General features: G+C 39.2%; 1 protein-coding gene and 2 non-coding genes across 3 annotated transcripts in view; 1 reads left to right on the forward strand and 2 right to left on the reverse strand.

Moving 5' to 3' along the window:
- Nucleotides 1-12,315, reverse strand: part of PSMA8 (proteasome 20S subunit alpha 8) — a 31,034-nt gene extending 18,719 nt beyond the window's left edge. Inside the window, exon 1 of the mRNA XM_065890096.1 lies at nucleotides 12,214-12,315. Coding sequence (XP_065746168.1) covers nucleotides 12,214-12,315 — 102 coding nt within the window. The remainder of the gene's footprint in view (nucleotides 1-12,213) is intronic.
- TRNAW-CCA (transfer RNA tryptophan (anticodon CCA)) lies at nucleotides 2,650-2,722 on the forward strand. The gene has a single exon. It is a non-coding gene; the product is annotated as a tRNA-Trp (tRNA).
- On the reverse strand, nucleotides 5,266-5,367 carry LOC136133360 (U6 spliceosomal RNA). Its single transcript, XR_010656508.1, has one exon. It is a non-coding gene; the product is annotated as a U6 spliceosomal RNA (small nuclear RNA).
- Nucleotides 12,316-14,355: the final 2,040 nt, after the last annotated feature.

Genomic DNA, 14,355 nt, shown 5'->3' on the forward strand with positions numbered 1-14,355 from the left:
TTGAAAACCTGACTGAAAAAAGATGACAGATTAGAAAAATTAAAAGTTGCTCATACTTACTCAAGAAAAGATAGAAGTCTTACTCTCACTAACCAACATGGGATAATTTCAGGAAAGAACTATTCCTCAAAAGCAAGTGTCAGACCTAGAAGGTTCATGGATAAATTCTTTCTAATCTTCTGTTATAGGTACTTCCTATGCTATTTAAATTATTCTATGGTGCAGATCAAAATTGAAATATTCTTAATGCTTTTAAAAAATTATTTTGATTGATTGATTTTTGGCTGCGTTGGGTCTTCGTTGCTGTGCGCAGGCTTTCTCTAGTTGCGGCGAGCGGGGGCTACACTTCATTGTGGTGTGTGGGCTTCTTATTGCTGTGGCTTCTTTTGTTCCGGAGCATGGGCTCTAGGCGCCTGGGCTTCAGCAGTTGGAGCACATGAGCTCATTATTTGTGGCGCACGGGCTTAGTTGCTCCGCAGCATGTGGGATCTTCCTGGACCAGGGATCAAACCCGCGTCCCCTGCATTGTCAGGTGGATTCTTAACCACTGTGCCACCAGGGAAGTCCCCCTAATACTTTTAGGGAAAGCTACATGACAATGTTAAAATCTGGCAAAAAGTACTAATGATTTTCATTTAGGAAACCTGATGCCCATTCAAAATGATATTCATAAATAGAATCTAGAGGTACAGAAAAATAACAATATACCATAAATAGTATGGTTCATTCCAAGAGTTTTAGGAACATCAATAAAAGTAAATCTTTTAGTATAAATGTTACACTGGGTAAGTGGAGATCTGTTATTTTTGGCCTTCTGATGAGAACAGAACTTCAATTGTTCTTGAAAAAATACTGAGTCTTTAGGTGGGGCTATAATGTAACCCAGCCTAGCCAAATGATAAATCCTTAAAGTTTTACTGGAAGTGTTTGGAAGATAAGATAATTCCTTCTGCTGTACCTAGAGCTGGCAGCCTGAAGCCTAGGGCTCTCTGGGAGCCACCACGTAGAGATGTTATGTCTGAGGGTGAAAGTAACAGGGAGAGGAAGTAAGAGACAGAAGGGGAGAGAGAAGGAGAGAAAGGGAGGAAGAGACACACCAGTTCTACTGACATCGTTTGATACCCTAGCAGCCATATAGTTGAACCTGAAAGCAAGGTTTACCGCTGCTCCCTTTGGATAATTGACTCAATAGATTTATTTTTTTTGCTTAAATTAATTTGATTTGAATTTCTGATACCGGCAACTGAAATAGTACAAACTAAAACAATCAAATAGTAAAAATAAAAAGTAAACAATAAAACTACAAAGACGTGATAAAATTCAACATCCATACCTAAATTAAAAATAACACTAGAAAAGCAGGAAGAAGATTATTTGTGAAAACTATTTCAAAGCTTGTTAAAAGTATAACAAACCAGCAGCCAGGTTCATCTCAGAATATGAATCACCATCCATTCAACCGTTCAAGCCAAAAATCTGGTTGACATCCTTTATCATTCCTTCTTCCACACTATCCATTTCCAATCAATCACCAAGTTTCTGTCCATTTTACCTGCAAAAGCTATCCACTTCTTCCTATCACCACTCTAGTAAAAGCAACCATCATTTCTTGCCTGGACTACATACTACTGCATATCCTAATAGGTTTTCCAGTTTCTTCTCTTGTTCCCCACCTTCCTCCTTCCAGCCTCACCCTTCACTGTACCCCCATCTAGTCTCCACAAAGCAGCCAGCATGAGCATTTAAAAACATCAACAAGGTCAGATTACTCCCCAGTTGAATATCCTTCCGCTGCCCTTAGAAACTTTTTTCAAACTCCTTAGTCTTGCCAATAGAGCTGGGCATGATCTGACCCCTGCCTACTTCTACAATAGTATGTAATGGTTGTTAACCAAGCACCAGCTACACTACCTTCTTTCAAGACTTCTCAAACACAATTCTGTTTCCCTCCTCTGAGCCTTCACATGTGGTATTCCCACTGTCTGGAATGCTTCTCTTATTTCAGGTCTCAATTTAAATCTCACCTCAAGGAGTCCTTCTGTATTATTCTCTAAACAACCTATCTGTCCGTGCAATCAACACATTTATAATTATTTATTCATTTTACTTACCTCTCCAAATCGTTAAATCTATGAGGGCCAAAAAACCAATCAGGCAAATCTAGATGGGGGATACTACTGAACAATTAATCCAGTCTCTTCAAAAAGTCCAAGGCGGGCTTCCCTGGTGGTGCAGTGGTTGAGAGTCCGCCTGCCAATGCAGGGGACACGGGTTCATGCCCCGGTCCGGGAAGATCCCACATGCCACGGAGCAGCTAGGCCTGTGAGCCATGGCTGCTAAGCCTGCATGTCTGGAGCCTGTGCTCCACAACGGGAGAGGCCACAACAGTGAGAGACCCGTGTACCACAAAAAAAAAAAAAAGTCCAAGGCATGAAAATAAAGGGGGATGCTGTTCAAGAATAAAAGAGATATCTAACAGCTTACTGCAATGCCTGGATTTTAGATTCAGACTCAAACAAAAGAGCTATAAAAAGATATTTTGTAAGCAATAAGGAAAATTAGAATGTAGACTATTATAAAATATTAAGGAGTTTTTGTTAATTTCATTGGGAGTGATCATGGTTTTAAAAAAACATCTTTTTTGGGACTTCCCTGGTGGTCCAGTGGGTAGGACTCCATGCTCCCAATGCAGGGGGCCCAGGTTCGATCCCTGGCTGGGGAACTAGATCCTGCATGTGTGCCACAACAAAGAGTTCCCATGCCACAATGAAGAGTTCGCATGCCACAACTAATAAGTCCGCGTGCTGCTACTAAGGAGGTCCACGTGCCGCGACTAAAGATCCTGCATGCTGCAACAAAGATCCCCTGTGCTGCAACTAAGACCCGGCACAGCCAAAGTAAATAAATAAATATTAAAATAAATAAATAAAAATAAAAAACATCCTTTTCAATCGAGATAAATACTGAAATATTTACAGGGGAAATATCATAATATCTGGGATTTATTTTAAAATACTCCATTGAAAAATGAATTTCAACTTCAGCCTCACACCATATACAAAAATTAACTCAATATGGATCATAGAATTTGCCTGGGGACTTCCCTGGTTGTGCAGTGGTTAAGAATCCGCCTGCCAATGCAGGGTACATGGGTTCGAGCTCTGGTCCAGGAAGATCCCACATGCTGTGGAACAACTAAGCCCATACACCACAACTACTAAGTCTGCTCTCTAGAGCCCAAGAGCCCACAACTACTGAGCCCACACATCACAAAAACTGAAGCCCTTGCACCCAAAGCCCATGCTCCGCAACAAGAGAAGCCACTGCAATGAGAAGTCCATGCACCATAACAAAGAGTAGCCCCTACTCACCACAACTAGAGAAAAGCCTACACGCAGCAACAAAGACCCAACACAGCCAAATAAACACAGCCCAACAAAACTAAATAAATAAATAAATTTATTAAAAAAAAAAAAGAATTCGCCTGTGAAGCCATCACGTCCTGAACTTTTGTTTGTTGGAAGATTTTTAATCATAGTTTCAATTTCAGTACTTGTAATTTGTCTGTTCATATTTTCTATTTCTTCCTGGTTCATTCTTGGAAGGTTGTACCTTCTAAGAATTTCTTCTAGATTGTCCATTTTAATGGTGTATAGTTGCTTGTAGCAGTCTCTTATGAGCCTTTGTATTTCTGTGGTATCCATTGTAACTTCTCCTTTTTCATTGCTAATTTTATTAATTTGAGTCCTATCCCTTTTTTTCTTGTTGAGTCTGGCTAAAGGTTTATCAATTTTGCTTATCTTCTCAAAGAACCAGCTTTTAGTTTCATTGATCTTTGCTGTTCTTTTCTTTGTTTCTATTTCATTTATTTCTGCTCTGATCTTTATGATTTCTTTCCTTCTACTAATTTGGGTTTTGTTTTCTCTTCTCTAGTTGCTTTAGGTGTAAGGTTAGGTTGTTTATTTGAGATTTTTCTTGTTTCTTGAGGTAGGATTGTATTGCTATAAACTTCCCTCTTAGAACTGCTTTTGCTGCATCCCATAGGTTTTCATTGTCATTTATCTCTAGGGATTTTTTGATTTCCTCTCTGATTTCTTCAGTGATCCATTGGTTCTCTAGTAACATTGTTTAGCCTCCATGTGTATGTGGTTTTTACAGTTTTTTTTCTGTAATTGATTTCTAATCTCAGAGCATTGTGGTTGGAAAAGATGCTTGACATGATTTCAATTTTCTTAAATTTATTGAGGCTTGATTTGTGACCCAAGATGTGATCTATCCTGGAGAATGTTCCATGTGCACTTGAGAAGAAAGTGTATTCTGCAGTTTTTGGATGGAATGTCCTATAAATATCAATTAAGTCTATCTGGTCTAATGTGCCATTTAATGCTTGTGTTTCCTTATTAGTTTTCTGTCTGGATGATCTACACATTGGCATAAGTGGGGTGTTAAAGTCTTCCACTGTTATTGTGTTTCCCCTTTCATGGCTGTTAGCATTTGCCTTATATATTGAGGTGCTCCTATGTTGGGTGCATATATACATTTACAATTGTTATAACTTCTTCTTGGATTGATCCCTTGATCATTATGTAGTGTCCTTTCTTGTCTCTTGTAACAGTCTTTATTTTAAAGTTTATTTTGTCTGATATGAGTATTGCTACTCCAGCTTTGTTTTGAATTGCATTTGCATGGAAATGCAAATCATTTTTCTATCCCCTCACTTTCAGTCTGTATGTGTCCCTAGGTCTGAAATGGGTCTCTTGTAGACAGCATATATACGTGTCTTGTTTTTGTATCCATTCAGCCAGTCTGTGTCTTTTGGTTGGAGCATTTAATCCATTTACATTTAAGGTAATCATCGACATGTATGTTCCTACTGCCATTTTCTTAATTGTTTTGGGCTTGTTTTTGTAGGTCTTTTTTCTTCCCTTCCTCTTTTGTTCTCTTCTCTTGTGTTTCCCTCCTAGAGAAGTTCCTTTAGCGTTTGTTGTAAAGCTGGTCTGGTGGTGCTGAATTCTCTTAGCTTTTGCTTGTCTGTAAAGCTTTTGATTTCTCCGTCAAATCTGAATGACAGCCTTGCTGGGCAGAATATTATTCATTGCAGGTTTTTCCTGTTCATCACTTTAAATATATCATGCCACTCCCTTCTGGCCTGCAGAGTTTCTGCTGAAAAATCAGCTGATAACCTTATGGGGATTCCCTTGTATATTATTTGTTGCTTTTCCCTTGTTGCTTTTAATATTTTTCTTTGTATTTAATTTTTGTTAGAAAAATATGGAATGCTATGAATTTGCATGTCATCCTTGAGCAGGGGCCACACTAATCTCTGTATCGTTCCAATTTTAGTATATGTGCTGCCAAAGTGAGCACTTAATATGGATCATAGAGTCAAATGTAAAACTATAAACTCTTTAAAAAAAAGGAGAAAATTTTGGGGATCTAGGCAAAGAGTTCTTTTACTTGACACCAAAAGTATGAACCATAAAAAGGAAAAAAATTATAAATTTGGCCTCATTAAAATTACAAACTTTTGCCCTGTGGATGTCCATGTGAAGAGGATGAAAAGACAAGGTACAGAGTGAGAGAAAATATTTGCAAACCACTTAACTGACAAAGTACCAGAATCTAGAATATATAAAGAACTGTCAAAACTCAACAGTAAAAAAACTAAAAAGTCTAGTTAGAAAATGGACAAAAGACATGAAAGATATTTCACTGAAGAAGGTATACAGATGGCAAATAAGCACATGAAAATATGTTCAACATTATTAGCCATTAATGGCTAATTTAATTAAAACCACACTTAGGTATCACTACACACTTATCAGAATAGCAAAAATGAAAAACAGTAACACCAAATGCTGGCAAGGATGTGTAGAAACTGGATCACTAACATATTGCTGGTAGGAATGTAAAATGGTACAGCCACTCGGGGAAACAATTTGGCAGCTTCTTATAAAACACGCAATTACCATACAATCTAGTAATTGTACACTTGGGAGATTTATATCAGAGAAATAAAAACTTACGTTCATACAAAAGCCTGCTATGAATGCAGCTTTATTCATAACAGCTCCAAACTGGAAACAACTGAAATGTTCTCCAACACATGAATAGTTAAACACTGTGGTACATCCATACCATGGAACACTACTTGCAATAATATGCAACAACTTGGATGAATCTCAAGGGAAGAAACCAAATTCCAAAAGGTTTCATATTGTACAATGCCATTTAAATAACCTTTTGAAGTTAAAACAAATCAACCTCAACATTCTCTCCAGGCTTTTTCTCACCAACATTTAAATGTATGTTGAAGTCTCTCTTATCTTAAACAAAATCTTAAAGACCACTTCATTTCAATTCTGCCTCTCTCTCTCAACTTCAAGGCCAAATACTGTCATCAACTCTTAGCTTATAGTAACCTGCTTTCTACCCCACTCCTCCCAGTGTTTTGCCAAGGTAGACTACACATAGGGTCATTAAGGTCCCTTAAGGTTGCAGTCTACCCCAGTCTACATAGTCTATAGTCTAAATTTTGTCTTCTCTAGTTTAGAAGAGTTCTCAAGAATACTCATTTACTTGACCTTCAACATAGGGTTTTTTTTTGTTTTTGTTTTTGCGGTACGCGGGCCTCTTACTGTTGTGGCCTCTCCCGTTGCGGAGCACAGGCTCCGGACGCGCAGGCTCAGTGGCCATGGCTCACGGGCCCAGCCGCTCTGCGGCATGTGGGATCTTTCCGGACCAGGGCACGAACCCGCGTCCCCTGCATCGGCAGGCGGACTCTCAACCACTGCACCACCAGGGAAGTCCCAACATAGGTTTTAAGTAAGGGAGAGAAAGGATACACTTCAAAATACCAATAACTATCTCCAGCCCAGATCAGTATCCTGAGTTCCAAATGTGCATATTCAGCTGCCTCACTGTCTGTGGATCAGGAATCTGGAAACAGTTTAGCAAAGTTCTCTGGCTCAGGGTCTCTCACAAAGCTGCAACCAAGTTGTCCCTCAGGACTGCACTCATCTCAAGGTTCATGGGGGAGAATCCATTTACAAGTTCACTCCTATGGTTGTTAACAAGATTCAGTTCCTTGTGGATTGTTGGACTAAGGACCTCAGTTCCATACTGGGTTTTGCTCCATACCGGGCTTTTAACAGAAGCTTCCCTCAGTTCCTTGCTACATCATAGGACCCTCCAAATGACAAATCACAACATGCCAACTGTGTTCCACCAGAGTAAACAAATGAGAGAGTGAGTGAGGATGAACAAGACGCAAGTCACCATCTGTAACGTAATATCTGAAGTGATGTTCCATCACTTTTGCCTATCCCATTCCTTAGAAGCAAGTCACTAGGTTCAGCCAACATCCAGGGGAGAGGGTTACTTAAGGGCATGAACACCAGAAGGTGGGGATCATTAGAGGCCATTTTAGAGGCTGCCTACTACAGATTCTATAAGCATATCAATCTCAAAAAGTCCAAACCTCACTTATCTTGTCCTCATACTTAGTGCTTCATATTCCCTAAAAAAATGGCAGTGCCATATACTAAGAGGCTAAATCCAGAAATGGAGGCACCCTCTCTAACTCCTCCCTCTTCAGTACCTCCTCTTCTCCTTCCCCCACCCCCAGTACCAGCCAAATAATCATCAAATGTATCAACTATGCTGCTTAAGTTTCTCCAGAATCTGCCTTATTTCCATTTTGGGCCCAACCTTAGTGAGAACTATTATCATCTTTCATCTAGACTACTTCCATAGACTCCCATGTGGTCTCCCTGCTTCCAGTCTTGATTTCACTAATCCACTGACCACAATGCAGTCTGAGAAGTCTTTGAAAAATAAAAATATGAAGAAAAAATAAAAGAAAATCTGAATGTGGCATTCCTCTACTTAAAACCTGTATTAGTAGGGAACATTTCTCACTAGGCGAACCAAGACAATACAGAGATGGATTAGGGGCAAAAGGATCTAGGGACTATAATATTTACTTCTGCATATCAGCCTTCCTGCTCTCTTGATGCAGAGAGGCTTTATCTGTACAGAAAAAAAGATGGCCACCAGCAACCTTGGACTCATATCCCAACAGTTCTCCCAGAGGAAAAAAGCTGCCACTATCTCTAGCTAGAAAAGCCCCGAGGATGGACTTATTTGCCAGATTTCTGTCATTGCTCATCACAGGAGGACAGAAACTATGAATGATTCTGCTCGGGTCATGTGAGTACCTCTTTGGTGGGACAAATGCAGTCTGTTATTAGAAGGACAGAACAGCAATAGTCACATCAAAAGCCTTCAAGGCTTCTTATTACTTTAAAAGTATTCCGTGATCTGGCTCCTGTATCTAGCTTTATCTCTTCCCATTTTTCCACTGCTTCAGCAATCCTGAATGCCTTCCAGTTTGTGAACCATAGTCATATTTTCCTTCTTGGTCTTCCCATACGCTATTTCTTTTGTCTAAAATACTCTTCTCTTTCCCCTTCACTTTTTCACCTGGCTAACTTTCATCTTTCAGGTGTCTACTTAAATATTACATACATCTTCATGGGGACCTAACACCTAGAGTTCCCACAATGCCTCATATTCTCTCATTATAATACTCAGATAGGCCTTGTTAGGACTATCTACTCATAGTCATCTAACGTTCCTGCTAGAGAGTAAGCTCTCTGAGGTCACTGACTGAGTCTATTTTGTCCACTGTGAAATCCTAGGACCTAGCACCACATTTGGCAGATGTAAGTGTTCAACAAAAATGTCTTGAAATAATAAATGAAAGTGCTGGAAGAAATACAGACCCAATTGAAGGAAAAGGAGAAAACAAAGGGATAGTAAAGAATAATACCTACCATTTATTAAGTACTTGCTGTGAACCAGACACTGCGCAAGACGCTGAACATGCATTATTACCTCATTCATTTATCACATCAACACTATGAAGCAGGCACTATTTCGAGGCCTATTTTACTATTTAAAAAACGCCTGGGCTTCCCTGGTGGCGCAGTGGTTGAGAATCTGCCTGCTAATGCAGGGGACATGGGTTCGAGCCCTGGTCTGGGAAGATCCCACATGCTGCGGAGCAACTAGGCCCGTGAGCCACAACTACTGAGCCTGCGCATCTGGAGCCTGTGCTCTGCAGCAAGAGAGGCCGCGACAGTGAGAGGCCTGCGCACCGCGATGAAGAGTGGCCCCCGCTTGCCACAGCTAGAGAAAGCCCTCGCACAGAAACGAAGACCCAACACAGCCAAAAATAAAAATAAATAAATTAAAAGAAGGCTCAACATTAAAAAAAACAAAACAAACAAACAAACAAAAACCCCTGAAGCTTAGAGAATTGCTTTACATGATACATATCTAGCTTCCACACTCATGATGTCGACAGATAAGTAATATACAAAATTTATGAAATAAATTGCATGGTGCAATGCAAAGAGCAGAGGCTTTGGAACTAGAAAAACTTAAGTGAGAATACGGACTCTATCACTTTCTAGTTGGGTACCTTCACCAAGCTATGGAAGCATCCGAATCATGGTTTCCACATACATTAAAAAGGGGATTAAATACTGTTCTTAACGTTAGATAATGTACATGAAATACATGGTATAAAATAGGTATTACTTAAATGGTAGTTTACTTCCTTGTCAGTTCATCCACTCTATATCTTGCAGTAGAAGCACAAAAGGAATTACACCATCTAGATTCTCAAAGATCTTACTATCCAGTTGGTGTGAGAAGACTATTAAGAATACCTGAAGGTAAAGAGAATATGAGGCTAAATAGTAAATACTCTACACTGCTCTGTGGTACAGATGATAAATTCAGAAGAAGAAAGAGATCCATGATAACTAGACTGGATCAGAGACAGGGCCACAAAGGAAAGAAATGTGCAGAGACTCTTAGAGGATAAGTAAGATGGAGAGTGACAGAGAGGTGTTTTTCACTCTCCCCACCTACAAGGCAGAAGCATATATTGGTAAAACCATGAAACTGCTTCCTTAATTAAAGAGCGTGGATGTGGATCCTGTAAGATTTTCATGGCCAGACTGTGGAGCTGAGATTTGATAAAGTAGGAAATATGGAGTTAATAACAGTTTGGGGTCAGGGAAAGGACAGAATGAGGAAGGATAATAAACCTTAACCTTTTCATGGGAATATTGTGAAGGATTCATTTTTTTCTTCCCTAGAAAGAATTACCTCTTCGAAATGTTATTCAAACATATTTTTCATTTATATAAAAGGGAACTTGGGCTTCCCTGGTGGCGCAGTGGTTGGGGGTCCACCTGCCGATGCACGGGGCGTGGGCTTGTGCCACGGTCCGGGAGGATCCCACGTGCCGCGGAGCGGCTGGGCCCGTGGGCCATGGCCACTGGGCCTGCGCGTCCGGAGCCTATGCTCCGATGCGGGAGGGGCCGCAGCGGTGAGAGGCCCGCGTACCGAAAAAAAAAAAAAAAAAAAAAAGAAAGAAGCAGAACCCAAGGACTCTAATTGTGGCCCATATAACTTTTTGTATTACCAAATAATATATCTACATACTGGTCACAACTGGCCAACCTCAGCTTATTTATAACTCATCATATCAACTGTCATTTATAGACAGAATATTTTGTGCCATATTTTAATAAACAAGTGCCATTGTAAACTTTACCCCACGTGAAAGGTCATAGTGCCCTCAAGGAAACACAATGAATAATTCCATACAAAGATGCAAATTATAATTTCAGAATCCTGAGACAAAACTGTCTCATCCTTCCAATGTGTCTTTAAAAATGCCCACTATAGGTATTTTTATATCCTTACCCTCTTACAGTTCATTACAAAGGAACCATCAATCAGTTCTATAGCATTCTTAAAACATTTTAAATAGCCAATGCGGTTTCTTATTACACCTTAGTCTTCTCCCATTACTCCCTTTATTTTAGGTTCTAAAACTCGGGCATTATTTTCTAACCATATGCTTCATGGCATGCTGGGGATTATATAATTTTTGTTTTTATCAAAATGGTACCCTTTTGGTTTAAGCTACATCAGGCTTTTCTTAAATTTACAATTACAAAAGAATTACTTACAAAACAGAAGTAAAACTAGAGGGCCCAATTAAATAGAAAAATACTTCAAAAAATGGTAAGATTCTTTCTAGTGTTATTTTTTTACCACTTTACATTTGATAGATTTATGATAAAAGTGAATTACTTCCTTTCATAACTAAGTTGGTAGGGAAAGTGAGAGAAAATACAGATACTACTAGACTTAGAAATGCACTGCGTATTGTCATAGCTAGTGTCTCAATTTCCAAGATACATAACAAACATGCTCATGAAATTTGAAAGATTTAAAAAAATTGGATCCTCCTGAATTCAAAGGCTAGGATCTGGACGATTTGGGGTAATATATCTTTGGTCACCAGGGCACTTTTGTCCTGTTAAATTTTTATAACTCACCAAGATTATTAAATATAATTAAAACTTGGCAGGAGCATTACTGCTGCCCTGAATGTTTTAAAGTTTTTCAGAAATGTGGATATATCAATTTAAAGGAGGGTATAATCTCTCAAGGAATTCCAGTATTATTTTAAAACCAAACCAAAACAAGTGGAAATGGCAAAAGAGCGGAGATTCTTGGGCTTAAAGCCTCTAGAAGGCTGCTAAATATTCAGGAGTAAATTTTTGGACAATTATTTTTAAAAGGTGAAAGTGTTGGAGTAGATTAGTATTTTCAACCATTCCCTCAACAAAGATTTAATTTTACATCGATTTAAGCCACATTTCAGGGACGACCATGTTTGATTTTTACTGTAATTATTACTTTTCTATGTGTCTGCCAAATCCTGAGGAAGTGGGCAGTGTGCATTCAGGCAGGCTGTTACAGGCTGAAAGAAGTCTTTTCTTTCTTTACAAGTCAGACACAGCATTAATATCTCTTCTACAGTCAAGGCTACAACACACACACACACACACACACACACACACACACACACACCCTAGTTAAACGTTTACAGCGACTGTTAAAGGCAGTTGCACAACGGAAACCTATGAAATCTACCAACTTTTAACTCCACCGCTTCCATCCCACATTTCAGAACAGCATCTCCCTCAATAAAGGAAGGAGGCAATTTTCACACGTGGGAGACTCTTTTCTTGTCCCCCTACACTGAGTGATGCGCTGGGGCAGCGGGGTAAGGAAGGCCTGAGGGCAGAGAAGGGTGGTCAAGAAGAGTTGCTCGCTCACCACGGTGGATCCTTTCTTTACCGCTTCCTGGGCATATTCCACTTGGAATAGGTGTCCGTCCGGGGAGAAGACAGTGATTGCCCGGTCATACTGAGACGCCATTGGCGCAGGGCTACCGCAATATCCGCTGAGTCCCACACTGCCTTAGTTGAGGGGTCAGAGGAGTCGCATCTGCGGCCACATGCTACCCGGAAGTGCTTGCGCATGCTCAAGATGCCATCGGAAGTGATCACGGGGGCAGCTCAGGGGTCCTCGTGGCCTTCCGCTGGTTCGAGGCTGTGCGTGCGAGTCGACTGTGTTCCTCCGTTACCTTAGTGCCTGGCACGTGTGTCCCAATTTTCCCACGCTGGTGTTGCTCCAGGAGTGGGGTTATTAAAATGACCCTCAAAGATTAGGGCTTAATAGTGAGAACTTCAAAGATCAGGTATTTTTGTTTTCACAAACCTATTAGAGAACCAGTGGTAAGTTAATTTTCAACCTCTTATTTTTGGATTCAAATTCTAAAATGTCCTTCTCTCTCTTTCTCTTCCCCTCCATCCTTGGTTATCTTACATTACTTTAACCCAAAGAAATAAGTTATAATTTTCGAATTTTCATTTGTCCTTGCACTTGCTCGCGCTGTTTCTTTTCATTTCTTTCGTCCATTTCTGCCTTGTGATCAAAATAGAGCAAATGAGCAAATAGTCCATCAAAGTAATGTTAATGATAGGAATTAAGATAATACTATTTTAACCAAAGACATTTTCTAAAAGCCCAAATTATGCTAACTTGAAAGATATCTTCAAATTTAACTGTTCTATAAAGTCTGTATAATCTGGTACAACATTACTACCTGTGAAACAACTCTTGTCTCTTTGTCCTCATCAATAAAATGGGAATATTTAAAAACTGGTAGAAAAGTGTTCATCTGAGGTTTAATGTATTTATAGGTATAAATAACTTAAAATGGTGCCTAGTGGATAGTAATAGCCAGGTAAGTTTAAGTATTGTTATTACTTTCCATGTTTGTTGTTTTCCATCGGGGAGGATCTTAAGCTTGGTGAAACCAACCTTAACTAAAAAAAGAAAAAAGGGTGCCCACAAAAGAGGAGAACTCCATACCCTCAATTCCAAATACTTAATTCAGAGTTTTAGTTGACTACTAAAAGCAATTTGTATTTAGCCCCCCATGCCCCCCATCTTCTTCTTTAATATTAGAAACTCTTGAAAAGTCTGGTTTTACTAAAAAAGAAAAAAATTCCTAACCAAACCAATTCACACTAACATTTCAAGAGTTTCTGAAATTTACAATGTTATGGTAAACCAACATTTGCAAGAAGCTATTATTTAAAAAGTGTCTTGGTGTCCTTGTTGAATAATATGATTTTTTCTTTTTCTTTTTACATGATTATAGATCACAAGAAATTTCAAAAATAGTGCAGAGAGGTCCCCTGTACCTTTCACCCAGCTTCCCCCAATGGTAATATTTTAACATAACTATAGTACAATATCAAAACCAGGAAAATGACATTGGTACAAACTTATTCAGCTTTTACCAGTTTTACATGTACCCATTTGTGTATGTGTGCATAGTTCTATGCAATTTATCATGTGTAGATTGGTATACGCACTACCACAATCAAATACGGAACTGTTCCATGACCACAAAGCTCCCTTGTGCTGTTCACTTACAGTCATACCCATCCTACTTCCCTCCCCCAACCCTGGAAACCACGAATCTGTTCTTCATCTCTATAATTTTGTCATTTCAAAAATTTTATAGAAATAAAATCATACAGTATGTAACTTTTTATTTTAAGATAATTGTAGATTCACAGGAAGTTACAATGATAATACAGAATGGTCTCCTGTACCCTTCACTTAGTTTACCCAATATGTTACATTTTATTGACTATAGTACAATATCAGAATGAGGAAATTGACGTTGGTAGAAAATATGTATATAGCTTTGATTGAAAGACATTTTGAAAGTGTTATGATGTATTTTAGCATTTATTTCACAAATATGATAGCATTAAAATGTTGACAAGGATTCATTGGCACATTTGGGATTCACATTGACACTGCAGCTTAACAGTGTGGCTTTGGGCAGGTATATTGCACTTCACAAAAAACTAGTTTCCTGGGCTTCCCTGGTGGCGC

The sequence above is a fragment of the Phocoena phocoena genome, chromosome 13 (genome assembly GCF_963924675.1).
Source record: "Phocoena phocoena chromosome 13, mPhoPho1.1, whole genome shotgun sequence".
Classification (NCBI taxonomy): Eukaryota; Metazoa; Chordata; class Mammalia; order Artiodactyla; family Phocoenidae; genus Phocoena; species Phocoena phocoena.